Source organism: Chlamydomonas reinhardtii, chromosome 16 (assembly GCF_000002595.2).
Source record: "Chlamydomonas reinhardtii strain CC-503 cw92 mt+ chromosome 16, whole genome shotgun sequence".
Lineage (NCBI taxonomy): Eukaryota > Viridiplantae > Chlorophyta > Chlorophyceae > Chlamydomonadales > Chlamydomonadaceae > Chlamydomonas > Chlamydomonas reinhardtii.
In genome coordinates, this window is record NC_057019.1 from 2,781,705 (window position 1) to 2,808,427 (window position 26,723).

Here is a 26,723-nt window from a genome sequence, read left to right on the forward strand (position 1 = left end):
GGGTGGGTGGTGGGTGGTGGGTGGGTGGTGGTGGGTGGGTGGGTGGGTGTGGGTGGGTGTGGGTAGGTGGATGGGTGTGGGTAGGTGGATGGGTGTTGGTGCGTGTTAAGCAGCGTGTGAGTATGCGATTGGAACCCCCTGCGTGGCGTGGTGTGGTGGACCCGGCAGCGTTCGTAAACGGCGGCAGCTGTGGCTCACGTGCACATGTGTGTAGAATGTGCACACGTTCTCCCGGCCACCCACTCCCCTCCTGACCCCCCCCCACTCCCCCCACCCACCCTCAGGGCGGGCATGCTGGTTGACGCGCTGTTGCGCTCGCTGGAGGACCGCACCGCCAGCAGCATCTACAAGAAGATCCTGGTGCGGGCGTGGCCGTAGTGGCAGTGGGCGTGGGCGTGGGCGTACCCGCCCCGACTTCCTTGCTTTGATTTACGTGGCGAGCCCGGAAACCCATGTGCACGCCGTGCGGCGAGCAAGCCCAGTACTGGCACTCGCGCGCACGCGCGCGCACACGCGTTGTACCTTTGTTGCTAGCTACCTTGACTGTGTGTGTCCCTGTGCCTGCATCTCCCTACCTGCCCGCGCCCTCAGGGCCCGGAGGCGGCTGAGCTGCTGGACTCGGCCATTGAGCCGCTGGTGGAGGCGGTGGCCACAGGCAGCCCGCAGGACGAGGAGCTGGTCGACAAGGTGGGGGGCGGGGGTGCGGGGGGGGGGGGCGGGTGGGGTTACATTCATGATTATTTAAGAAGTGAAGGCGTAACCAGGTACAATAGCATAGCAGACGCGTTGTTACCGGGGGTGGGGGGGCCAGCCGCCCCCATGAGTGGAGCGAATGAACTAAGTGTAATGTGCCAGCGCCCAGTGGGAACCGAGGAGTAGGCGATGCATGCATGCATGTGTATTCACTTCCGAAACCAGGGGGTGTTTTGCTCCTCACCGCCGGTACTCGTGCCACCTGGTTGGCCCACGTGACACGTGTGGACATTGCGGGCCACAGGTGGCCAGTCTGTTCCAGGCGGCTGTGGGCGTGTGGCGCACGTCGCCCAACCTGGGGGAGGCGCCGTCCAAGGTGTGTGTGTGGGTGTGTGTGTGTGTGTGTGTGTGTGCGCGTGTATGTGTGTGTATGCATGTGTGCGCACAGGGGACCTACTTGGACACAGCAGTTGATTGTGTCCGCGCCCCCCCCCCCCAGTGTGGCTTTGCCTCCCGGACCCGCCTGCCCGCCCTACCCCCCCCCCCCCCCCCGAACACACCGCCCTCCCACCTCCATCCACGCCAGCCTCCTCCTGCTCCCCCCCCCCTCCTGCTCCCCCCTCCTGCCCCCCCCTCCCTCCCTCAGTCCTGGTTGGCGGCCTACCTGGAGGAGATTCACACCGGCATCTACCAGGTGCGGGGGTTGGGTGGGTGGGGGTGGGGTGGGGGGGACAGCAAACGACAAGTGCAGGCGTTACGGCGAAGCAGTATTAGGTGGATGGAGGGGGGCTGCAGCGCGGCGTGTGTATGTGTGTTTGTGTGTGTATGCTTGCGTGTGTGTGTGTTCGTGTGGTGGTAAAAAGGGGCGGGGGCGCACATACACAAAGGGGCGCAGGCGTATCGCATGGTCACGCAGGCGGGGGGGAGGCGGGGTTCCGCTCGTAACATGTGTTTCATGCAAGCCCTCTGCCGCGCAACACCACCCACGCCCAGCAGCCCTCCGGCCCTTCGTCGTTGGACCAACCTCGCGGTGGCGCCCCCACCCACCCGCGTCTGTCACTGCCACCAGACCTGTCTGCCCCCGCACAACCTCTCCCCCCTACACACACACACACACACACACACTGCAACGCACACACTGTCCTACGCGTAATGCTTTCCTTGTGCTCTTTAACACACACACACACAAACACACACGGCCCGCCTGTCCCCCCTCAGGCCTGGAGCCGCCCCGACCTGCTGTGGGCGGTGTATTCGTACTTTTGCTTCAAGCCGCTGGACCAGAGGCGCGAGGAGGGCGTCATGGCGGCTCTGAAAGCGCTGGTCAAGGTGGGCGGCGGGGTGGGTGGCGGGGGTGGCGTGGGGTGGGTTGACGTAAGCAAAACCGCCATAACACACAAAGCTCGGAGGAGGATCGGCGGGGTGTTGGTAGGTGGGAGGAATGGGGGCGAGTGCCCTTAGCAGCAGACCTGGAAGAGCAGGAGGCGCACTGGCAGCCCTAACAGGTTTGTTGCTTACCGCATTATAATATACTGATCTGTGTGCGTGTGTGTGTATTTGTATGTGTGTGTGCCTCCCTGCCCCCCTGTCCCGCCAGGTGGCGGGCGGCGACGACATGCGCACCTCCTTCCTGGCCACCAAGATGGGCATGGGCCACATGGTCACTCTCAGGCCGCTGGACAGGTGGGCGTCTGCATGTGCGTGCGTTAAGTGTGCATACGCATGTAAGTGCGTATGTGTCTAGGTGTGTATGTGTGTGCGAGTCTATGTGTGTGTTAAGGAGCACAAGGAAAACATTACGCGTATGCGCGTCTATGTGTGTGTGTGTGAGTGCGTGTGTGTGTGCGTGTGTGTGTGTGTGTGCGTGTGCGTGTTCGTGCGTGTGGCACACGGAAGGGTGTCAGTCCTTGCGATGGGGATGGGTGGGGGCCGTGTGATGGCTACCTGGCGGCGACGCGGCGGCGGCGTGTTGCGTCACCTTGCCTCCTCGTCACCCCGTCATCACCCCATCCCGCCTCCCGCCCGTCACCCTGCCTCATCCCCGCCAGGCGGCTGCACGCGGCTGTTGAGGCGGGGCGGACCGCGGAGGTGCTGGAACTGCTGGCGGAGGGCGCCTTCATCGAGGCGCTGGACGCGGTAGGCGGCGGGGCACGTGGGGCGGGAGGGGCGTGGTGGATGTGGGGTTTGGGATGCGGGGTGGGGGGTGCTAACCGCTGTGTACGCCCTGCACCGTGCTTCGCATCCTTGTCCCTCTCAATCCTCGTACGGTATCTGAGTCTGTCATTCCTCCTGCCGCACCCGCCTCCCCTCTCCTCACCTCGCTCGCGCCCCCGCCCCCCAGAACGCCAGCACGCCGCTGCTGATGGCGGTGTGTGCGGGCCATGTGGAGGTGGTGCACGTGCTGCTGGAGGCGGGGGCGGCGGTGCAGGTGTGCCTGTCAGAGGTAGGTGCGGGGGAGAGGGAGCTGGGGAGCGGGAGGGCGGGAGGGGCAGGCAAGGGGACTGGCAAGATTCGCGCTTGTCCATGTGTGGTTGGTTGAGGGTGCCTCAACAGGACACAGAGCAGGACACACAGCCATGGGCAGACTAGACACACCGAAGCGGCATGGCGGGCGCCTGCCTCCGCCCCTGGCCCTACACTTTGCCATAGCACTGCACACGCGCGCCTCACACGTCATCGCACCGTCCCCCATGCCCCCCCACGACCCCATGACCCCATACCCCCCCCCCCCCCCAAATGCCACCCCACGCCCCCACGCCCCCGGGCCACAGGAGGAGCGCAACACGGCGCTGCACGTGGCGGCGGCACGGGGCGACCCCGCGGTGGTGCAGGCACTGCTGGCGGCGGGCGCGAACATAGGCGCCCGGGACGCGGTGCGTGTGTGTCCCTTTTGGGGGGGGCGGGGGGGTTGTAATTACCAGCCCCAACTATCCCAAACCAAGCCAAATTGGGTGGAGGGGCTCTTATGTGGGTGTGGCTGTGGGGGCCGTGTGTGTGTGCCACATAGCACAGCCTGCTTCATGCGCACATGGCAGCCTTTGCTCAACCCTGCTGACCTATGGCATCCCCCCCTCCCGACGTCGTCAATCTCCAACTCTCCACACCTGCACCTCCCCACTCCTCCGCCTGGCCCCCTCCCCGCCTCCAGGCTGGCTGCACGCCGCTGAGTGTGGCGGCGCGCGAGGGCCACCTGCCCGTGGTGGAGCTGCTGCTGGCGACGTCGGGGGGCAAGGACGTGGACGCCAAGGACAACGTGCGTGAACAGAGCGTTGTTGTGTGTGTGTGTGTGTGTGTGTGTATGTGTGTTTGTGCACTGCGTGTGTGTGTGTGTGCACTGCGTGTGTGTGTGCGTGTGTGCGTGTGTGCGCGTGTGTGTGTATATGTGTTTGTGTGCACTGCGTGTGTTTTTCTTGTGTTGCTTCACGCATGTGCACACCGGAGTGGACGGATGGACCACACGGATATGACGCCGGTCTGAAAATGGGGCCAAACGGCAGGGGCTATACCGTAACATGCACATACGTTGTTGTGCAAACTTGCCCTCTAGCCGCGGCGCACACGGGGTTCTTTGTATAACCACGTATATGACGGGAATCAGATCCTATCATCCTTACACGTCATATAAGCTAGTTCCTAGAATTATGAGGCCAATCCTGTGTGTGCGCGGAGAAACACATGTATGTGGACTCGCTTTTGCCGCCCCGCTCCAGGCCGGCAACACGCCGCTGCACCACTCCGCCATCCACGAGGATGTGGCGGCGGCGCTGCAGGCGGCCGGCGCCAACGTGGCGGCGAGGAACCTGGCGGGCCAGACCGCCGAGGACACCCGGCGGGCGCTGGAGACGCGCAAGGCAGCCGGCATGCCGGCACGGCCGCCGCAGTCGGATGCGGAGGTGCGTGGGCAATCAACCGCCGGATCAGTCACATTGTAACAATAACTTTTTTAGTTGCTTGGTGCTGAGATACATCCCCACCCCACCCATGCACACGCACTAATAACACACAGCGCACACTGCTGGCCGAGTGCTCCAAGCCGCCCCAGCACCGGCGGGCGGTGGCGGCCGCCGTGAAGCGGCTGCTGGTCAACGACATGGCCGTCAACGCCAACGCGCAGGATGAGGTGCGGGACTGCGGCTGCCACTTCATAGGCGGCTGTGTGTCCGGCTGCCTGACGCATCCTTGTTAGTTTGCTGCTTGGGCCTTGGGTTTCTACCGTATACTGTTACACACATTCGTGCGCACACACACACACACACACACACACACACACACACACACACACACACACACATAGCGATGGTCGTCTTCCGTTCACGTGCTTCAACACACACACAGTTGATCACATGTCTGTGTGCTGTCCAAGCACCCACACGCGACATGCCGCCTCACCTCACGCCGTTTCCGCACCAACGCCGCCGCCCCCGCTCCGCCCACCGTCGCGCCGCAGGAGGGCCACTGCGCGGTGCACCTGGCGGCGGGCAACGGGCACACGGAGGCGCTGGCGGCGCTGTTGATGGTGGGCGCCCTCAAGGACGTCCGCAGCAGGGCCGGACACACGCCCATGCACCGCGCCGCGCTGCACGGCCGGCCGGATGCGCTCACGGTGCTGCTGGAGAAGGGCGCCGCACCCGACCTGCCGGATGAGGTGCGTGTGACTGTGTGTGTGTGCGTGTGTGTGTGTGTGTGTGTGCGTGTGTGTGTGTGTGTGTGTGTGTGTGATGGCGTGCAGGGGGAACGTGCCGGCACTCGGGGCATAGCGCCGCCAACGTAACGCCGTCTCCCGCACACGATTTATGTGAAAGCACGCGCCATCCACCACTGCTGCCGGTGTCCGCTGCTGCAATGCATGCAGCGCGGCGACACGCCGTTCCTAGTGGCTGCGGGCGCAGGCCAGCTGGACTGCATCCGCCTGCTGCTCAAGCAGGGCGGCGGCGTGGCCAAGGACGCACTCAACAAGGTACTTATTACGCGCGGACATGATACAGCGGCCCTGACTGATACGGTAGATAGCCACTTATGGTGGTTGATAGTTGTCTTCCTTTCTCACTGCTGGCGAAGACGCAGGCCCGCCCCGCTGATGTGTCCCCAAGCAACGCATACAGGGGTTGGCGGTTTGGCTAATGGTGTGCTGGCAGCGCCGGGTGGCATAGCGTCATGTCCCATTCCTCACACCGCCCTACCTGCCTCGATTGGGCTGCACGCCTGCCCTAGCATGCGCGCCCTGCTGGTGCTGACGCGCTGGACGTGCGTCCATCACTCACCTGCACACATACACATGACACGCCTGCCCCCCACCACCACTCTACAGGCCGGCAATAACGCGCTGCACTGTGCGGCGCTGTCGGGCAACGCCGACGCCGTCCGCATTGTGCTGTCTGCGGCGGTGCCCAACGTGCCCAACAAGGCAAGCCCACGTCCTGCTCACACACACACACACACACACACACACGCAATGTTTTCCTTGTGCTCGTTAACACACACATATATCTCTCATGTGCATGGGCGGCATGCCTCCGTCTGTTTGAAGGCACCAAGCGTGCGTGCTTGCCCAGGCCTTTCAGTTGGAGCAGCCGCCGTGCCCTTGCTGCTGCTGCCCGCCGTTACCGACCCTTGCCCCGCACCCAGTGGCTGCTTGCACTGCCGTACATCGCAAGCACTGCGGTCACCGTACACGTGTCCGTCTCCTGCTGGTTACCGTGTCGTGCCGTACGCACGTGCACACACACACACACACACACACACACACACACGCACAGGCGTCGTACACGCCGCTGCACGTGGCGGCCATGTCCAGCACGGAGGAGGTGGTGCGGGCGCTGCTGGACGCCGACGCCGGCATGGAGGTGGCGGACGCGGAGGGCCATACGCCCCTGCACCGCGCCGCGCACGAGGGCAATGTGGACACCATACGGGCGCTGCTGGCGGGCGGAGCGAACAAGGAGGCACTCAACAAGGTGGATGGGTGTGGGGGCAGCCACCACCTTGCTAGCAGTCGACATGATAGTCGGCGCACCGCCGTACATGCGCAGCAGCAGCCATACACACAAACACACAAGTGCCCACACACACACGCACGCACCTGCATCCATGTGCTCCCTGACACTCCTCTGCTTCATGCTCTGCCCCAAGTCACCGGCTCTGCATGCACTGCCGCCGCACCCGACACGGACACGCACCCGACACGTACGGACACGCACACGCACACAGGACACGGAGACGCCGCTGTTCCTGGCCGTTTACCAAGGACACTTGAAAGCCATCACCGTGATGGTGGAGGCGGGCTGCAGCCTGACGGCCACGGAGCAGCAGGTGCGTCCCCTTCGTGCGAGTTTATCACGCCGTATATCACGCACATGAACGGCTACGTACGCAACCCCCCCCTATCCCGCATTCAGTGCATCCTGTACCGCTTTCCCAACCATCTTTGCCATTCCCCCAATCCCGCGGGAGTCCCCTGATTCCCCTGCTTTTATCCTGCTGCCAATGTTTCAACCTTGCAACCAGCCACCCATCCCGCGTCGACACGGAGATCAGTGGTGCTAGCAGCCAGCCATTGATCCTGAGTGCCAGCAGTGCCCCGCCTCCCCACGCCCCCCGCAACTTGTCTCTGGTTTCTGTTCTGGGAATGTTGCAAACATACAGCCCCACATCCCACCCAACCTGCTGCAACCCTACATCCACTGCCGCCAGACACATACATGCTGGTGATCCCCCTTACTTTCCCCTTCCACACAAACAACCCCGCCCCCACCCCCCACCCAGTTCGGCACCACGGTCCTGCACCGCGCGGCCATTGAGGGCGACGCGGAGACCGTCAAAACACTCATCGGGCTTGGTGCCGACCTCACAGCACAGGACGCGGTGGGTGGATAACGAGGGATCGGGTATGGGTGGGTACCGTCGGGAGGATCGTGTATGGGTGGGCGCCGTAGACGGGTGGGCAGCAGGCCACGGTCGATGGCAGAGGTTGATGCCTCGGTGGTGCGTCCGAAAACCAAATGTCCCATGCCCCTCGGTCGCTGGCTGGCGCCTGTCGTACTCCTTTCTTTGCACTACTGCGCTCGCTGCTGCATTGCTTGCGGCGTCATGCACTCACGGTCGGTCAGCAGGGTGCTTGCGCGAACACGCACGCACAGGCGGCAATTGGATGCAACCCCTGATTCAGACCCATCAACATACAGGTGGTAACTGACGCAGCTGCGCGGCATCGATCGGCACACCCACCGCACTCCTCGACCATTTCTGCTGCATGCGTGCGCCTTCACCAACTTCCATACCTTGATCTGGGTGTGTATGTGTGTGTTTGATTGTGAACGTGCGTGCACATACGCGCACTTCCGTACTGTCGCGTGCAGAGCGGTGACACTCCTATGCATGCCGCGGCCTCGGGAGGCGAGATGGGAGCTCTGAAGGCGTTGCTAGCGGCAGCCCCAGCAGCGGCCAAGGAAGCCAAGAACAAGGCAAGTGCACGTGTGGCCTGGGGGCACATGGGGGCCGCATCACCACACGAGGAGCGGCGCATACGTAAGATTCGTACATGCATGGGGCAGCCCCGGGGGCCGCCGCCGCCTGTTGGCCCTGCTGAATGAGCCTTCTACGCAGGCGGCGTAATTCGCTCTGCCGTTTACGGTAGGTATGCACGCGCTTTGCTTGGCTCTGCGCCTGACCCCTGCACGCACCTCACCATGCATGGAACTAACCGAGCCCGCCCTGCGGTGTGTGTGTTTACGGCGGTGCCGCGCGCAGTTGGGGCAAACGCCGCTGCACCGCGCGGCACAGGACTCGGGTGCCGGGGCGGCGGTGCGGGCCCTCCTGAACGCCGGTGCCAACAAGGACGCAACCACCGGGGTGGGTTGGATGGGGGCGCGGGTGGGCGGCGTGGGTGGCTGGCTGGGTGGGTGCGAGCAGATGATATGAGGCAGCAGACTAAGCTGACCCTAACGCTGTGTGCCAGCTGTGACCAAATGGTTAGTTGAGGTAAGTGCGGTAGTAACGGTTATCCACATCCACCAACTGCCGTGCGGAGTTACGTGTCATCCCGCGTGCCCACGCACCCACATGGCCCACACTTGCACGGCTACTTCTCCAGTGGGCTTGCCCTTGTTTACCCTAGCTAGCATTGCTGCGTGCCATTCAGCGCCGCTCGCCTGATGTGTGGCCGGGCGTCCTGCCCTAGCTCGCTTCCACTGCTGCCTACCTGCCTACCCCCGCAGGAGGGCAACACGGCTTTGCACCTGGCGGCGAGAGCGAAAAAGCTGGAGGCCATCCGCGTCCTGCTGGCAGCGGGCGTGGCCAAGGACGTGTACAACAAGGTGCGGGGATAGATGGATGGAGTGGCGCAAGTAAGGAACCAACAGGCGGCTCGGCTGAATAATGATTGATTGCCCGCCGCACGCATACGCGTGCCCTCGGACACGCGTGCCCTCGGACACGCCGTGTGTACAGCAGGTGCCATCGGGTGGCTGCCAAGCACAGCCCTCGCCCCCGGCAGGCCCAAGCACAACCCTTGCTCTTCCTAGGCTGCTGAGTCTTTCCCGCCGTGCGTGCGCGTCGACGCAATGCCCCGTACATACAAAGCATGCAGCGCCCCCCCCCCTCGAACACACGCACAGGTCGGCCAGACGGCCATGCACCGCGCTGTGGAGGGCCAGGCCGAGGGCACTGTGCAGGTCATTGAGCTTCTGGCCAAGGCAGGCTTCAACCTAGAAGCGGTGGTGAAGGTGAATGCGTGCGTGCGTGCATGCGTGCGCCCATCCATGTCCGCAGCATCACCCCACACGCACGCTTGCACGAGCGTGTGTGTGTGTATGTATGTGTGTGTGTGTGTGTGTGTGTGTGTGTATGTGTGTGCTTGTGTGTGTGTGTGTGTGTGTGTGTGTGTGTGTGTGTGTGTGCCAGCTTACCGTAGATGCATGACAAGAAGATGGACGTCCGACGCACATGACCACCGTGCCCTGCAGTACAACAGAACCTATCTAACCATGACTTGAAACATAATGACCGACGCGCAGTACCGATTAATGCCTTCCTTTTCCTGTCACCGGTGAACCCGAGCAGGACGGAATGACGCCACTTGCTCACGCCGTAAGACTTGCCCAAACGGAGGGGGTCCGCATGCTCCTCGCACTCGGTGGCAACCGCGCGGCAGCAGTAGGCGACGTGAGTCATGTCATGGACGGAGTTGACGCGTTCATGTTGCAGACTGGCTGCTGCATGTCAATAGGTTTCGCGCGCGTGCGCAGTCTCGACAGAAGCACTGCCGCAACCTGTCTGTGTTAGAGCGAGAGCACGAGGGAAGGACACATGCCGGGCAGCCGTGTGTGTGCGGTGCGAACCTGTGTGTGTGCCGTGTGTATGACGAGATGTATGCGTGTGTCCATGTGATGCGCACAGTACAGGAACACGCCCCTGCATTATGCCGCCGCTGCGGGTCACACCGCCATCGTGCGGATGCTACTGGACAAGGCCCCCGTCGCCGTCAGGGAGGCCAGGAACTCGGTGCGTCGTGTGTGTGTGTGTGTGTGTGTGTGGGTGTGTCTGCGTGTGTGTGTGTGTGTGTGTGTGTGTGTGTGTGTGTGTGTGTGTGTGTGTGTGTGTGTTGCAAACGCACGCGGGCCTATCTGCTGCATGTGCGTGCTGTTGGCTGCTGTGCGTACGTGCTGTCGGTTGTTTTGGAGGGGCGGCCCGTACGGAGAGACGAACAGACACCCCACACGCGCACACACACGCATACACACACACGCACATACACACCACACACACATCGCGCTTCTCTAACACGTTCACATGCACTCCCATTCGCATGCATGGCTGTCGCCGTCCCGCCACGGCGCCATCGTCAACCCCGCCCGGCCCCCAACCATCACGCAGAACGGTCACACTCCGTTTCTTTTGGCGGCGGAGCAAGGCAAAGACGAGGTGCTTCAAGTTCTGTTGGCTGCCGGCGCCGACAAAACAGCGCTGACGAAGAATCCGGTGAGGCAGCAGGCAGGGCTCTGGACTGCTTTTGGCTCACCTGCTATGCCTGATGTGTGTCCCTTCTTTGATTGTGTCTCGCCTGTAACCTGCTGTACCTGAATGACTACTTGTTCGTGTGCTTAGGACTCCTGGCAAGCGCTGGAGCTGGCTGCCAAGCACGGCCACACGAGCACGTGCAAGGTGCTTGTGGAGGCCGGTTTTGATGTGAACCAGCCAAACCCCAAGGTGCGTGCATGCTGGACAGGGGTGCGTGTATGCTGAGTGCCGCGATCACCAGGCGAGAAGGAACCAGCACTAAATTGACTTCGCAAATACAATCCTGCGAGTTTCCTTCCTTTGTTTCATTCCTTTTGCTTTCTAAAACACATATACACACACACGATTGAGAGCCCTGTCGTTGGTTATACCAGATACACGATACACGTGATCTGGCAGAATAACCGTGGAAACCGTAGTCACACACACACACACACACACACACACACACACACACACACACACACACACACACACACACACACACACACACACACACACACACACACACACGCCGCCCGCACAGACCGGCTGCACGCCCCTCCACCGCGCGGCGGAGTTCAACAAGGCCGACGTGATTGACATGCTGTTCGCACTGCAGAGCTTCAACGCGAAACGCAACTTCGTGAGTGGCTGTGTGTCGTGTGTCGTGTGTGGGTTGCAGGGCTAGCTAGCAGCATGCAGCCACGCACGGCCCTGCAGCAGCCCGCTGTCGGTTGGCCATGCTGGCCACACCTTGCAGGGACCCACCCGCTCTCTCTCGCTCTCCCTCTCACTCCCACGACGTCTGCTAGCAATGAATAGCAGATTGTGCATGCCGGTACTCGAGAAGAACACTCCCAGGGTCATGCCAACATTACGCACTGCTTTAGCTCGCGTGCTGAGTCGCTGTGCTGCGCTGCTCGCCCTTGCTTGTGCCCGTGCAGCGAGGATGGGCGGCCCTTCACGTGGCGGCGGAGAAGGGCTCGCTTGACGCCACAAAAGCCATTCTCAAGCAGATGGGCGTAATGCACAGAGACGACCCCACAGACGTGAGTGCGGCAGCGGCATGTGTCAGGACGTACCGGTTGGCGCCCAAGGGCGTCTGCACGCATCATTACTTACTGGGGCATCCTGGCCCGGCGAGAGCTCTGTCGATGCGTGTCCATTCATGTTATGATGCATGGTTGGGACGGGCGCAGCAGATCAAAATGCACATGCATGGGCCTTACCTTACTGCTGCTGCTCCTGCTCGCTGCTGCGGTGCGTGCGGTGCGTGCGCACGTGACGTGCAGAAGGAGAAGCGCTCAGCCTTCCACGTGGCGGCCATTGCGGGCCACGTGGCCGTAATGGAGGAGCTGCTCAAGAACCAGGGCCACTACCACCGCATTGAGCCGGACGACATCGACGGGGTGCGTGCGTGATGGGGACAGGAGGGCTGGGGAAGGGGAAGGGGAAGGGGAAGGGGAAGGGGAAGGGGAAGGGGAAGGGGAAGGGGAAGGGGAAGGGGAAGGGGAAGGGGAAGGGGAAGGGGAAGGGGAAGGGGAAGGGGAAGGGGAAGGGGAAGGGGAAGGGGAAAGTCTGACGGTTGGCCTGCTCGTGTCCACCCATGCATGCCATCCGCCGTCGATGCACACCTGCACACCTGCACCCCTGCGCCCCTGCCCTCCCCCCTGCAGTACGGCTACTCGCCCTGCATGTACGGCGCCCTGAACGGCCACGTGGAGGTGCTCAAGTTCCTGTTCGACACCACGGGCCGCATGCGCTCCGACGCACTGCTGCGCCCCGACAGGGTGCGTGCGCGCGCGCAAGTGTGTGTGTGTGTGTGTGTGTGTGTGTGTGTGTGTGTGTGTGTGTGTGTGTGTGTGTGTGTGTGTGTGTGTGTGTGTTAAAAAAACGAAACGAAAGCCCGCCCATTGACGCGACGGAGTTACTTACCGATACCCACCATTTTACCGAGCGTCGCGTGACTGTCGTGACCCAGGTAGTCATACTTACCCGCGATAAGCCTGGAACCCCACGGGCGACCATTCGGCCTGACCCCGCGATGCACCTGTATGCGTCCATGCTCCGCACCCTGGGCGCGCTAAACAACGTTTACCCAGCACGCCTATTCCCGGATTCCCGCCCGCTGGTCGTAGTCGAGCTCACCTATAGGCAAAGGTGGAAGCATGGGCATAGGGCGGCAGCGAGGAAGTGTCACGGGCATGTGAATGGCAACGGCGACAAGAGAGGCGGCGTGCAGCAGACAAGCTAGGTATCACGCGTCCCAAATCCCGCCCACTAAGTACAATAACACTATTGGAAGAGGGCGAGTTAGCGGTGGCACTGCGACTAAACGGGGTCGAGGCTGCATGGGGGACGTGGCGGGCGGCGGTTGCAGCGTTGTGTGTGTGCGTGTGTGTGTGTGTGTGTGTGTGTGTGTGTGTGTGTGTGTGTATTTGTGTTTGTGTGTGTGTGTGTGTGTGTGTTTTGCGGATGGGCAAGGCAAACCCGCAGATGCCGCCGGTGCCGTCACTTCTTGCTCATGCAGCAGTTCAACCCCTATGCCGCCCTCCTGACACGTGCCAGATGCTTGCCCTGCTGTGTCACCGTCCAGCCCGCTGATGTATGGTCATTGCCGGCAACGGCGGTAACACCGTGTGTTCACCATCTCCCTCCCTCCCTCCCTGCCTCAACTGCGTCACACCCTGCAGACCACGGAGCAGACCACGATGCACCTGGCTGTGGGCAAGACGCCCGGCCACACGGCCGTGCTCACCTACCTGCTGACCCACAGGTGGCTGCAGGCCAACCCCAACGTCAAAGATAAGGTACGGCAGGCGCCTGTGTGTGTGTGTGTGTTGCGTTGCGTTGCGTGCAAGTGCATGTGTGTGTAGGTGTAGGTGTAGGTGTAGGTGTAGGTGTAGGTGCAGGTGTAGGTGTAGGTGTAGGTGTAGGTGCACGTAGAAGGGCAAGAACCCTGTCGTGTGTCCGCTGGTCCAGTTCTGTGACCTCACACAGCCCAGTCCGACACATACACACACACACACACACACACACACACACACCACACACACAGCCTACCCCGCCAGCCTTGCTGGCCACTCAGCGGGCGGGCGGTGGGACCCCAAGCACGTGGTGATCACACGTGCCTCCCTTTACCCCTCTTTGCGCCCTCTGGCCCCCCGCCCTCCCGTGTGCCCCCCCGCCCCCCTGCTGCCCCCGTGCGCAGAGTGGCTGCACGCCGATGCACTACGTGGGCAAGCGCGGGCTGCCCGAGATGGTGGACGTGCTGGTCAACGCGCGCGGCGACATCAACGCACAGAATGCGGTGCGTGGCCGGGTGGCGGGTGCTGTGGGAGGGTGGGTGGGCGCTGTGGGTGGGTGGGTGGGTGGGTGGGTGGGTGGGTGGGTGGGTGGGTGGGTGGGTGGGTGGGTGGGTGGGTGGGTGGGTGGGTGGGTGGGTGGGTGGGTGGGTGGGTGGGATCCGCTGTGGGCGGCAGCAGGTTCAAGCATGGGCGGTATCGACCCTGCAGAGTTGCCACCCTTCACCGCGATCGGCCGGTAACCCTCACAGCGTGTGTGTGTGTCCCTGACTGCCGCTGCAGCACGGCCAAACCCCTCTGGCCATGGCCATTGAGGCGGGCAATCTGGCGGTCCAGAAGCGGATGATGGAGCTGGGCGCCCGGCGCTGATGACCGCACACATAGCTGGAGGGTATGCAGATGCAGCGAATGAGCGCATGAAAACAGGGTGCACAGGCGCCGGAATGCGCCGACAAGTGCGTTTGGCTTGATCTGTTGACTGGGTTAGCGGGTGTGATGCCATCGAATTCAGTGAGGTGCGCGCCCGCGAGTGTGTGAGTAAAGCCTCTGAGCGAGTGATTTTTAAGTACTGGATCTGCGGCAGCGGTGGGCAGGAGGGGGGCAGATGCATCCTCACGGTAGTTACGTCCAGGCCGCTAGCTAGCTTGGCCCGGGGGGTCGCCCGCCCCATTGACGCGTGTGGCGCAATGCGGTGCGGCATGCAGGCACGCAGGGGCCGAGCTGCAGTAGCTGGGATGCGCGTGTGTGTCGTGTGCGTGCGGGCGCAAGCGCGCGGTGCAGTGAGGTTTAAGCCGTTGTCCTGGTGGTGTCGAGGGCCCCGTCATCGTCTGCAATTACCGGTACGTTGAGCAGTGGTGCAAGCGCGGGGGAGCCAGCAGATGGCACCATGCAGATGCTCGAGCGGGGGGGCGGGCGGGCTCTGCGGCGCATCCCGTTTTGGCCCTGTTGTTGATGTTCCCATGCTGCGTACCGGTGCCCCTGCCGCCTGCGGTCGGACTACTGCCTCGTCTTTGCAAGTTCGCATCCATACAGGGATAAGCAAACTAACGGCTCGCAGCAAAAGCATCAGGGGGCCTCTGCAAGCTTAAGTTGCATTGGTTACAAGAGGGACCAGCTGACGCAGTTCACGAGACAGTGACGTGGAGATCGAACACCCTGCTCCGGACCCCAGGGGAGTGCCGCTGGCGGCGCGCGCCCAAGCTATAGCATTCGCCCGCTGTGTGGGCGTGTGGCTTCTGGCCAGCGCATCTTCACTTTACAGTCTCCGCTGTCCTTAGGCAGGAAGTCATCCATCAGTAGGCGCGCATGTTGCGAGCGCCGAGCTGCTATCATAGGTAGCAGTTCCTTCACCGAGTGCGGCCGCCGCGACCGGAAGGCATGCGCGTCAGGCAGGCCCAACAGTTAAGATTGGCAATCTTGTCATCGGGGTCACAGTTCCATAGCGGACCCGGCAATAAATCAGTGCGGCGTACAATTCCGGCAAACGTAAGTGACGCAACAGGGAATGGGAATGTCGTGACTCCGCGCGACTGCAGCCTACCGTACGGTGCAAAGAGGGCCACCCGGTCACAAAACGGCGTCACTGCGGCAGCAACGGACCGACCGACCATCACACTCATGTCAGCAAGGTCCCCTGGTCTGTCTTCATAAGTCAACTGCGTGCCATGCACCACCACACCGTAATGCATAACTTATCAGCTCACTTTTAACATCCATTATGATTTAGGACACGTGTTCATGGTACCGTGCATCTTCCGGTCCGGCAGCGCCAGCAGCGTCTCAGGCACTTCTTACGCCAGACTATACATACAGTACGGTAATGAAACTTAGCAAACGCAGTGAACTACGGTAGTGGAGGCAATATTGGTGAACTCCGAGCATCTGTACCGACCACTGCAGCGTCACTGAAAGGGGTTCGCTGCCTCGTGCCCAAGTACTCAATGTTGCCAAGTACGTGCTTTACCGAATCATTCACGCAATTAACACACCAGCCATCCAGCCAGGCACCACCTCAGAACACCTCTGCCATCTGCCGCCCCGAGCCTGACAGCACCAGCTGCGGCTCTGCCGGCGCCGCCACGTTTGCCGCCGCCGCTTTCGCCGCCGCGCCCTCCTCCGCCGGCGCCACCTCCACCCGCTGCAACGCCGCTGCCGCCTCCGCCACCACCGCCTCCTCCCCGACCACCACTGCCTGAGCTGCGTCCAAGACATCCACCCCACGGCCCAGAGACTCCAGCTCCTGCTCCAACTGGGTCGCGCTGCGACCTGGCGGCGCCGCCGACAGCGATGTCTGCTGCTGCGGCGGCGGCGACACTGCCGCTGACGGCGCACGGGAAGGAGGCTTGGCCTCGACAGCAACGGGCGCATTGTCGGCGCTTGGCACGGGCGGGTGGAGGCCGGCCGACACCGCAGCGCTCACATCTGAGCCTGCCGCCGCCTGAGCCGCCGCCGCCACCGCTGCCGTCGCGGTGGGCGCCACTGCGGCGCTGGCGGGGCGGGACAGGCGGCCGCCGGTGAACGGGCACTGCCGGGAGCCGGGCCGGCTGCCGACAGCAACTGGCGCCGCCACTGCGCCTACGAACGTATCGGTCGCGCCCTCCGCCACTTCCGCGATACCCGCCAGCAGCGCTGCCGGCTTCTGTGCATCGGCGCCACCGGCGGCGTCTGAAGCCGTCGCAGTCGCGTCCGCGCCTTGCAGTGAAGACGACGGCGCCTTGGACCCAGCCGTCAGCAGCTCCTTGCGTGACGCGGCCCGCGACGCGGCCGCCGCCTCCGCCGCCCAGCGCGCCTCCTCCGCGGCATCACCGGCACTGGGCGTGAAGATTGCGTCCTTGTACGGCGTGATACGGCGCAAGACTTCATTGATAAGGATCTGCAAGGGCAACAGGATTGAGGGAGGCTTGATGCAGATGCAACTTAGACACGCAGCCTTGCTGGCGGAAGACCGCAGCCCATGGCAGGTGGTGTTCAGATCGGTAGCGAAGCGGCACCGTGCATCGCTGAGGCCCAGACCCGGTCCTCTCCCCGCCGTCATGGCTGCCGGATCAGCTCTCCCGAGCCCCATACGCAAACTCACCTCGGGCGCCCCGAGCTCGCGCATGGATTCGGCAAAGTACTTCATGCCCAGATCAAAGTCCTCGGGACTGAAGCCCCGCTGCTTGATGATGCGCAGGTGCGCGATGCGGACCGACTTGCCCGTGTACGGCACGTTGGGGGGGCCGAACAGCCTGGAGGCAGCGCAATAGGAGGTTTGGGTTTGGGTAGGAGATGTGGTATTGGGAAGAAGGGGCGGCGCGGGCGCTGGGCGCTAAGGATGCGGCTGAGCGGCCAGTCGCCCAGTCGATTCCCAGTCGGGGCCCAGCAGTACCCACAGGGCCTAGGCAGGAACCCAAGGGCCTAGGCAGGAGCCGCGGAGTGCTGGGCCTGTCACCCCCAAACTCAAACCAACTGACAAGAGTGCGCTGAAGGGAAGGCAATACCATCCATGCAGGGCTGGTGTGGTGGACTTGAGGCATGCACTCGCAGTGACACTCGCACACCCACGCCTTCGCCCTTGCATGCGCACCATGAGATGAAGGCGGATTGTTTGGCCCGCAGGTGCGTCATTTCTTGATCGTGCAGGAACTTTATGAGTGAGGGGTCGGCGTAGAGGTGGCGGTAGAACAGCTCCACCACGTGCTTCACCACGTCGGAACCGCCCACACGCTGGAGCAGCGGGCCCGTGCTGCTCTGCACGGGACAGAAGGGAGGTCGGGTGGGTTGGGTTGGGTTGGGTTGGGGAGCGGGCTGCGGATGAGGGTGGGGGGCAGGAGAAGGGAAGGAAGGGAAGAACGTGGGGGAGGCCACGCACACGTGCACACCTACCTGTGGCCCTCCATTCCTCGCGGCGTTGGCTTGGTTCTTCTGCCATTCCTCAATGCTCCGCACCGCCTCTTTGATTTCATCCTGTTTGAGGGGGTAGGGGTCAGTCTGCAACGAAGGCGGGACGCCGGGCACGGGGCGCAGCGGCCAGGCTGCGCAAGCCGTGTGTCGGCTTTTCGTCTGGGGTTGACCTCCGTTCGTGTGCCAGCGCTGCGGGGCCCAGCCCAAAAAGGCCTGCTCAAGACAGAGCCCTCTTGCTCTACATACCCCAGCAGCTCTTAGAATCGCGCTCGCCAACCCATTACGAATGTACACATTTGGTCAAAGAATTTGGCATTTTTGCTCACCTCCGTGACCATATTGGCCACTCCTGTGCAGGTGTTTCCCATTTTAGCCGGCACCTGGGACTGGAAAACGGCCGAAACGGCAAGGTCTCGGTGGCGCAAACGGAGTTGCTGACAGTGAGCGCTGTGTCCAATTTATTTAGTACTTAAGTAGGTGTGAGGCTTCAGGAGCTTTGTATATGTTTGAAGTGGTAGAAGGCCCAATCCTGCGCAAAGTCACTCCCGGGGAAACCGAAAGTCTCCGACACTGCGGTTTGCTTGTGCTTTATTGTTTTCAATTAGCTGCGTTGTTGCGCGGCCACAAGGTACCTAAGGTAGCGAGGCCAATGTCGACACCTCAGCCGAAAGGCCGCGTTAGCTTCGAGAGTCTCGAAACGCGTGCCCTATCGACAGTTGGCATAGTGCTGTATGCGAGAGATGCACCAAGTAGCCGCGCGGCGCACAATTGCATGCTGTGTGCGCGTTGGGTGACAACCGCCTGGGTGAACTCACGGCATGTGAAAGAGCCATGGTATGCCAGGACTGTCGGCTGCAGCAGTCACGAAGATTCAGCAGTGCAGTGTTTGCCAGCTCGCCACTCGCGCTCGATTACGATGCTCGACACGCGATCAGCTCCCTAGCCCGTGCACACGCGTGTGTGCATCCGGCCATCCACTGCAACGCGTTATTGACGAGTGATGGAACATGGCAAGGGGCAGGAAAGCGTTATTGACGAGTGTTGCGGAACTAATGCGTTCATGCCGAAGCGCCCGATCGAGTTGTACACATCAGGTCCCGAGCATCGACTATTCGGTGCTATCTACAGATTGCCCGTCGTGTGCGCACAGCAGCGCAGGGATGTGTGTGTACTCGCCCACAGGCCTGCAACCTGCAGGACAGAAACCTTACGCATGTCATCACGGTCGCACGTCAGGTGTTTTGCCGACGGCGCAGGGCGCTCGCCCCTTCATCCTCGCACGCAAACACTCAATCACCTCAACGTCGCGACACACCCAATCAGACGCTCAACACAGCTCATGTGGACTCTCACGGCCGTCCCCCGCATGCGCAGTGCCCTCCCAACGTATGATGTCTTGAGTTTCTCAAACTACACATCTAGGTCCCGCATGCTTGTTTGTTTCCGCCGCGTGCTTGACCCCCACCACGACCCGCCGCTGCTACCCCCGCCCCCTCCGCCCCGCCCCCCCTCCCCGGACCCCCCTGCACTCCAGCTCCCGCCCCCGCCTCCGCCCCCTCCTCGCCGCCTCCTCCGTAACGAGTACGCCGCGCGCGCCACCAGCGCCGCCACGCCCAGGCCTACCCACACGAACCCTGCCCCCGTGAACCCGAACAGCACCATCACCACCAGCTCCCACAGCCGCACGGTCAGCGCCCAGCCCTTGGTGTCGTACATGCTGCTGCCGGGGTGAACCTGGGAGGCCGGGGGAGGAAGGGGGAGGGCGGGTGAGAGGCACGCCATGCGTGTGTGTGCGTGTGTGCTGGTGTGTGTTGTGCCCGACATTCCCCCTGCATCCCTGCCTCCGCATTTGGCACTAAGTTCTCTCCTCTCTCTCCTCTCCTGCTCCCTGGCCCCAGGCAGGGCCTCCTCCCTGCCACACAGATGCCGATACAGGCCCAGGCTCAGGGCCAGGGCCAGGCCCAGACACACCCGTTGTGCCCGCACCTTGGGGTATATCTCCAGGAACAGGAAGGCCGCCCACGACGCGCCCTCCAGCAGCTGCACCCGCAACAGGAAGCGGAACACACACGCCGCCGCCAGAGAGGCCACCACTAGGCCAGTGAACAGCCTGCAGGTTCGGGGGGTTCGGGGGTGGATTACATCGTGGCTAGTTTGGGAGAGGAGGTCCGTCCATCGCAAGCAAGTGGGGAGTAGCCGTCGATGCAGAAATAAGGGGATGGGGATCAGGGCGGTAGCGGGCTGTAGCGGGCGGTAGGGGCCCAAGGTGCGGGTGAGTTCCGCCGCACATTCTCTTCACGACCCGCTCCTGTCGCACCTGTCATTGTAGTCCTTGCCGAACGCCTTGCTCGCGCGCGCCCACGCCTTGTCCAGCCGCTCCGCCTGCTGCTGCTTGGCGGGGCCGCGGCAGCGCGCCGCGAAGGCGGCGGCACAGCGCCGGTGCGCGGCCTCGAACTTGTGCAGCGACGGCAGCCGCATGCCCTGTGCGGAGCGGAGGGCAGCAGCATGGGATTGCGTTGGATTGCGTTGGATTGCGTTGGATTGCGTGTAATTGCTTGGGACGTGTGGACTGTGGAGCAGGGCTTTTCAATGTGAACCCAATGGAAGCACGGATGGCGCATCAGCGCGCAGCATGCAGGGATACAAACAAACGACAGAGGTATTAAGGAGCCCCGAGCTTCCGCCTGTGAGGTTAGCGTGCGCCGGGCTCCACGCGCACTCATCCATCCCCCACACCAGACCGCGCCCGCGTCCTGGTTGCGCCCACAATCCCACCACCACCATATCAATCCCCAAGCGCTCTATGGGTTCTGGACTGGCAATGGTTGGTTTCGAGTTTTGGAGGGACCTACACCCCCCCCACACACACACACGCAATACACACACACACACACGCACACACACGCACACACACGCAATGCACACATACCTGCATCTCGTCCAGCAGGCTCTCGCAGTTGTTCTCCAGCTCGGAGCACTGCGTGTTGGAGGCCGCCTGATTCTCCGTGCGCCGCACCTGTGCAAGGCGGGGGGGGTTACATTCATGATTAGTGGGGGGGGGGGGCTACATGCATTAAGTTTACGAAGTGAAGTCGTAGCCAGGTACAAAGGTACACAGTAGTCGTCGTTACGGGGGGCGGGGGGTCACATGCATCACAATCAATGGGGGCAGGGCTGGACAGCGGTGCCGTGTCGGGTGCCGGCCGCACTGTCACGTGGTCTGCCATCCATGGCCCCGAGATCTTCCTGGTCCCGGCCCTGGTCCCGACCCTGCCAGCCCAAGCGCCCCAGCCGCCCCACAGCGCCCACATACACATAAACACACGCACGCTGGTAATCCATGACCATACCTCTGCATCGCATGCACCGTCCTGCGCGTAATGTTTTCCTTGTGCTCTTTACAACCACACATGCTGCCCGCTGTCATGGACGGCTACCCCCCGCCCCGACCCCTAGTATCCCAATGCTGAAGTCATGTGTCTTGCCATGCGTCTACGGTTTCTCGTCGGGAATGATGAAGACTACCCCGTCCCGCCCCCTCCCCCCTCCACACACGCGCCTGCAGTGCCCTGTCCAGCTCCTTCACAAGCTCCGCGCGCGTGTCGGCGGCCCGCTGCCGCCCGATCTGGAGCGACTTGAGCATCTGTGTGTGTGGGGGGCATGTGTGTTTGAGGGAGGAGGCGGGTGTGTCGGCACGTGTGTGTAGGTGTACGTGCAAGCTCGGGAGCGGTACGTGGCTACCCCCTCGTTCCTCAGGTCGCACAGGGTCGTGTGCGCACGCCCCACGCCCCACGGCGCCCTGGCCCCAGCCCCAACCCTGCAGTCGCCACGTGCCCTCCATCCCACCAACCCCGTTACCCTCCTCCCCCAAAGCCCCCACAGGCACCTTTACTCGGGAACATATAACCGAATAGCCCCCTCATGCAGGCCCCTCCTCCCCGGACCCGAGCCCCCCCCCCCCGCCCCACCTCCAGCGCGCCCGCCCGCGCCGCCCGCTCCACCGCCCCCAGCTGGTCGTCGTCCACGGGCAGCGGCAGGGCGGCCAGCGCGGCGGTGTAGTTGGCGGCGCAGCGGGCCAGCACGTCCCGGTTGAAGGCGGCCAGCAGCGAGGCGCCCGTGGGGATCTCCTGGAGGGGAGGCGGGGCAGCGGGGGCAGGCGGGGCAGGGATGGGGAGATCGAGGGAGGGGGTCAGCCGTGCAGCGGGGGCGGGGCCATCAAGGAGGAGTGGGCGAGATTGTTGCGAGAAGGGGGGTGATGGGGATGGGTGTGGAGCTCGCATGTGTGTGGGCATGTGTGTGTGTCGCCACGTGCCCCCTGCCCCCCGCCCCCCGCCCCCTGCCCACCTGCTCGTTCAGCGCCGCCACCATTTTGGACACCAGGCCCGCCAGCTCGGCCCCACTCAGCCAGCGGCCGTTCACAACCTTGGGCCGGGCCAGCGCCTGTGTGTGGGGTGGGTTGGGTTGGGGTGGGGTGGGGTGAGGTGGGGGGCAGCGCCAGGGGGACACCCGGATGGCGCGAGGAGTCCTCATAATCGACAAGTCATACCGTATGCCACACCTCCAAATCTCCACGCCTCCATACCGCAAACTGCCCTCGACCTCCACCCTACCCCGCCCCCGCCCCCGGCCTCACCTGCACAGTGGCCTTGAGGCGCTCCCGCTGCTGCACGTACCCGGGGTCCAGGTCGGCGTCCGCCAGCTCGCACAGCCGCGTGCGGTCCAGGTGCGGCTGCCGCAGGCTGAAGCCGGTGCTGTTGCGGGCCAGCGCCGATAGAGAGGAGCGCACCTGGGCGTGGCGTGCGTGCGTGTGTGTGTGTGTGTTTGTGTGTGTATGTATCATGTATGTATATGTGCATGTGTGTGTGTGTGCGTGTGTGTGTGTTTGTGTGTGTGTGTGTGTGTGAGGAAAGACGAGGAATGGGAAACCTGTCAGCATATGTGTGTGCATGTGCGCGTGCGTGTGTGCCTATGTTGGTAGCAGGACAGAGGAGACAGGAAACTGATGGTTTCCGCTCGAGCGCAGCGAGTTGTCGGAAAGCAAGGTTTCCTGCGCTCGGAGTGTGCACAGTTGTGGGCCCCGAAGGGGCGTGGTGTGTGTGTGTGTGTGTTTGTTGTTTGGGGCCCATGCGCGGCATGGGCGGTGGGCCCGGTTAAGTAGCGGAGCACTGTGTCGCGCTCGCTACTTAGCGAGTTTCGTTCTGTCAGTACTGACGCCGTCGTCCCTGGCTACGCTCTATCTTTGCGTGGCTACACGGCGGTTCGGGCTCGCCCTCCCAACCCCGCACGAAGACCGCAGTTCTCTGCTTGCAGGTACCCTCTCCGGCGGCGGAGCCGCCCTCACAAATTGTAACACGACGCAATGCATGGAAACCAAAAGGCCGCGCGTGTGTGCGTGTGTGTGTGTGACGTGTGGACAGGGGCTGCATCCAGTGTGGCACGCCGGGCACCACCCACCCACGCCCCCGCACCTGGTTGAGTGCCTCCAGCCCGGCGTCATGCTGCGGGTTGGGCACCGGCCGCAGCACTGCCTGCACCAGCTGGTCCGCAGACTGGCCCTGCGGTGGTTACATGCATGATTGTTTAAGTAGTGAAGGCGTAGCCAGGGACAGTAGTAGCGGTGGCGGCAAGAGGGCGGGGGGCGGGAGGGGGGAGGAAAGGGCGCATACACACTGACACACTTGCAAGCTCCAAGAGTTGGGAGGCATGCGGCCAAGGTAAGGATAGCGCATCCTGGCCCTCCCAGTGGCCGCTCCTGGCCAGGGCCCGCTAACGCCACATGTCCCTCACGGCCCTTCCCCCGTCACCCCCGACCCCCCCACCCACCCCCCACCCCCACGCCCACGCCCACACACACCCGCCCACCCACCCACACCCACCCACCCACCCACCCATCCATCCACCCCCCCCACACACGCACAGGCCGCCGCACCTGCAGGAAGTCGCGCTGTATGAGCCACAGCATGGAGCCCGGCTCCACAGAGGAGCCACCGCCACCGCCGTCGCCGTCGCCGTCGCCGTCACCGCCATCCGTCCCGGAGCCGGCGCCGGCGCCGGAGCCGCCGTCCTGAGACAGGTGATGCGCGGGAAGAGGCAGTGAGATCAGCGGCGTGGCTGTGTATTATCAGGGCGCACGCGGGCTGGGGCACTGCCGGGATGACACCAAGGAGTGGCAGCTGCACGCACCGCCTCTCACCATATGCGCGACATGCCCGAGCGTGTTAGCCCTACAATCTTGCTAGCCTACGTCCTCCAACCTCTCCCTCTCTCGCTCTGCTACCAGCCCGCTCCCTCTCCCTTTGCCCCTTTTGGGTTTCTTGGTTTCGCTGGGCTTGGAATCAAGTACCCCTCCCCACACAGTTGAGATTGGAATAAAGTACCTCTACACACACACACTGACACACACACACACACACACACAGTCGCTTTGCTGCATCGCATACACTGTCTTTGCGCAACGTTTTCCTTGTGCTCTTTAACACACACACACACACAGTGACACGCACACACACCTTGCTGCCCAGGTCGTGCTCGTAGAAGCCCTGCGCCAGCTCCACCGCGAAGCTGAGCTTGGCCACGTCGCTCTCGCGGATGGTCTCGGGCAGGTTGTACACCAGCAGCGAGCTCAGCAGCGCCGACAGCGCGAAGATGCGGTCGTCGTAGGAGTTGGACTTGCCCGTGCTCTCAAAGCCCTCCGTGTCCACATACACGATCTGTGCGAGTTTGTGTTTGTGTGGGGTGCAGGTGGGCGGGTGAGTGGGTGAAGTTGTGAGGCGTTGTTGTTGTTATTATTGGTGGTGGAGGGAGCAGGAAGCCGCGGGCGGGTGAGCACGTCAAGCCCAGGTGAGCGCGGCGAGATCGAGCGCAGGCGAAGAGGAGTCCAGCTAACCATGATGATGGTGCCCTGCCCACAACGCCTGCCTGGCCCACAGCTACCAAAGCAACACGCCGCAGCAGCCGCAGCCCCGCGGCCACATGGGAACCTTCACTGCGACATCCATGGACCGCACAGGCCAAGGTCTTACCATGCTATCGCCTCCAGCTCCTGCCGCCGCCGCTGTTGCCGCCGCGCCTTCCCCTGCCGCCGCGACCTCCCCTCCCGCCTCCTGCTGCTGCTGCTGCTGCTTGCGGGGCTGCGGCGTGCCCCACAGCCATATGCCCTTGGTCTCCGTCTCGCGCGTGTGGCCCACACCGAAGCCCTTGTCTGCGGGGGCGATCAGACACACCGGCAGTAACAACCCCGGGCAATGCCTTTCGGTCACTGCACCATTCATGGCAGTCCCCGGGCACAGCAGCAGAGCCCTGCGTCGGCTGCGCGCCGCCGCCCCCGGACCGCAACCCGACATCCACAGCACCCGTCACACGTCGCACAGCAAGCCTGGCTTCGACGCACCAAGCTGTCAGCAGCCCCACCGCCTCCCCGCAACACCGCCACCCCCCTCGCCACCACCGCCTCCCCACAACACCCCCTCCTCCTCGCTCTATTGCATTGGGTTTGGTTAAGTTTGGGCTGGTATCTACAAATCCCCCTCCCCCCTCGCCGCCACCGCCTCCCCGCAACAACCCCCTCGCCGCCATCCCCTCCTCGCCGCCACCCCCCTCGCCACCCCCGCCTCCGCCACGCACCGCAGGGCACGCCTAGCAGCTGGTTGAGCGTGAAGGACTTGCCGCTGCGGTAGGGCCTGGGGGCACACGCGGGTAACACGGGGGCAGCGCGGACGTGTTCAGCAGAAGGGTCGGAGGGGTTGGGGCCCATGCCGCGTCAAGCAGCCGTGTCCTGACTGCAGCCACTGAGGTGCGGCGCCGCCGGCCCACGTGCCGGTGGCGGTGGGCCCACACACGCGCCCCGTCCCCGTTCCTGTCCCAGTCCCAGTCCCAGTCCCAGTCCCAGTCCCGCGCCCTCGCTGTGTGCCGCAGCTGCAAGCGGCGCTGCCACCGGCAGGCCCACACGGCCCGTGACGCGCGCACTGCCCGTGCGGCCCCGCTCTTGCTCACCCGATCACCACCACCGGCGCCACGGGCCCCTGTATGCTCCTCAGCAGCTCCAGCCCCTCCTCCTGCACCGCCAACTGGCTGCGGGACTCCACAGGCAGCACCAGAGCCACCCTGGTCCGAGGCGAGGCGAGGCGAGGCACGGGCAGTGGCGGCACACACATCAGCAAGGCAGCCGGGCGGTGCTTGTACGTGTGTGTGTGTGTATGTATGTCAATGGTGTATAGCTGGTACGGTAGTTTGGGGATGCGGCTGTGAAGGTGGAGGTGGAGGACTGGAGGACTGGAGGTGCACCCGCCAGCGCGGCAGTGTGCGGGGCATCGCGCCCGTCCGGGGTGCAGTGGATGAAGGGTGTTGCGGCCCTGGCTGTGGCGCATGCGGGGAATCCGCACTCCACGAAATTGTTGGGGTGCTGCGGCTTGCAGTCACCCACGCCGGCAATTCCATGTTGTTGAGAAACTGCCCAGCCGGCGGAGTCTGCCCCGTAGGTGCCACCGCTGCAGCGACACGACACTTTCCTACAGGAACCGACACGGCAGCCCACGGAGGCACCCAACTTACGGCTCCGCTACGTAGCTGTGTCCGCATTGGATGAGACACGCCAAAACCCCCACGACGCACAGCAGCGCAGCAACGCGTGGGCGCAGTTTGCGAGCTCCACTGCTCGCCTCGACCATCGGGCCCCTCTTAGCGCTCCGTCTGGCCATGCAGCTACAATGAGGAGGTATCAATGCATTATTGCAGTTATGGTCACTGCTATAGATGAAACAGTGCCAAGTTTGAGTCCTTGGGGCAACTGCCGAAAGCGCTGCGCGCTCAGCGACTTCACATCAATTGCATACAATATAATGGTATAGA

General features: G+C 63.3%; 3 protein-coding genes across 3 annotated transcripts in view; 1 reads left to right on the forward strand and 2 right to left on the reverse strand.

Annotated features, from left to right (window-relative positions):
- CHLRE_16g662951v5 (uncharacterized protein) overlaps positions 1-14,956 on the forward strand; it is an 18,741-nt gene extending 3,785 nt beyond the window's left edge. Inside the window, exons 8-40 of the mRNA XM_043071021.1 lie at positions 285-360; positions 592-687; positions 998-1,069; positions 1,340-1,387; positions 1,912-2,022; positions 2,291-2,376; positions 2,742-2,829; positions 3,035-3,136; positions 3,465-3,566; positions 3,842-3,946; positions 4,404-4,586; positions 4,700-4,813; positions 5,141-5,338; positions 5,546-5,650; positions 6,002-6,097; positions 6,450-6,647; positions 6,901-7,002; positions 7,456-7,554; positions 8,049-8,153; positions 8,440-8,541; positions 8,907-9,005; positions 9,306-9,413; positions 9,751-9,852; positions 10,087-10,191; positions 10,564-10,668; positions 10,795-10,896; positions 11,234-11,332; positions 11,634-11,738; positions 11,982-12,098; positions 12,366-12,479; positions 13,383-13,499; positions 13,901-13,999; positions 14,277-14,956. Coding sequence (XP_042915663.1) covers positions 285-360; positions 592-687; positions 998-1,069; positions 1,340-1,387; positions 1,912-2,022; positions 2,291-2,376; positions 2,742-2,829; positions 3,035-3,136; positions 3,465-3,566; positions 3,842-3,946; positions 4,404-4,586; positions 4,700-4,813; positions 5,141-5,338; positions 5,546-5,650; positions 6,002-6,097; positions 6,450-6,647; positions 6,901-7,002; positions 7,456-7,554; positions 8,049-8,153; positions 8,440-8,541; positions 8,907-9,005; positions 9,306-9,413; positions 9,751-9,852; positions 10,087-10,191; positions 10,564-10,668; positions 10,795-10,896; positions 11,234-11,332; positions 11,634-11,738; positions 11,982-12,098; positions 12,366-12,479; positions 13,383-13,499; positions 13,901-13,999; positions 14,277-14,363 — 3,547 coding nt within the window. The 3' untranslated portion in view covers positions 14,364-14,956. The remainder of the gene's footprint in view (positions 1-284; positions 361-591; positions 688-997; positions 1,070-1,339; positions 1,388-1,911; positions 2,023-2,290; positions 2,377-2,741; positions 2,830-3,034; positions 3,137-3,464; positions 3,567-3,841; positions 3,947-4,403; positions 4,587-4,699; positions 4,814-5,140; positions 5,339-5,545; positions 5,651-6,001; positions 6,098-6,449; positions 6,648-6,900; positions 7,003-7,455; positions 7,555-8,048; positions 8,154-8,439; positions 8,542-8,906; positions 9,006-9,305; positions 9,414-9,750; positions 9,853-10,086; positions 10,192-10,563; positions 10,669-10,794; positions 10,897-11,233; positions 11,333-11,633; positions 11,739-11,981; positions 12,099-12,365; positions 12,480-13,382; positions 13,500-13,900; positions 14,000-14,276) is intronic.
- Positions 14,957-15,237: 281 nt separating this feature from the next.
- On the reverse strand, positions 15,238-18,505 carry CHLRE_16g663000v5 (uncharacterized protein). Its single transcript, XM_001697906.2, has 5 exons — positions 18,203-18,505; positions 17,859-17,939; positions 17,560-17,723; positions 17,071-17,221; positions 15,238-16,866 (listed from the first exon to the last, which is right to left on the reverse strand). The coding sequence occupies exons 1-5, from the start codon at positions 18,242-18,244 to the stop codon at positions 16,006-16,008; spliced, it is 1,299 nt and encodes a 432-aa protein (XP_001697958.2). The 5' UTR covers positions 18,245-18,505; the 3' UTR covers positions 15,238-16,005.
- Positions 18,506-18,559: 54 nt separating this feature from the next.
- CHLRE_16g663050v5 (uncharacterized protein) lies at positions 18,560-26,715 on the reverse strand. Its single transcript, XM_043071022.1, has 15 exons — positions 26,427-26,715; positions 25,869-25,979; positions 25,500-25,555; positions 24,899-25,077; positions 24,386-24,586; positions 23,806-23,940; positions 23,345-23,431; positions 22,510-22,662; positions 22,221-22,316; positions 21,845-22,003; positions 21,436-21,519; positions 20,806-20,892; positions 20,194-20,357; positions 19,863-19,986; positions 18,560-19,610 (listed from the first exon to the last, which is right to left on the reverse strand). Exons 1-15 carry the CDS (start codon positions 26,540-26,542, stop codon positions 19,287-19,289), a joined length of 2,076 nt encoding a protein of 691 aa, XP_042915664.1. The 5' UTR covers positions 26,543-26,715; the 3' UTR covers positions 18,560-19,286.
- Positions 26,716-26,723: the final 8 nt, after the last annotated feature.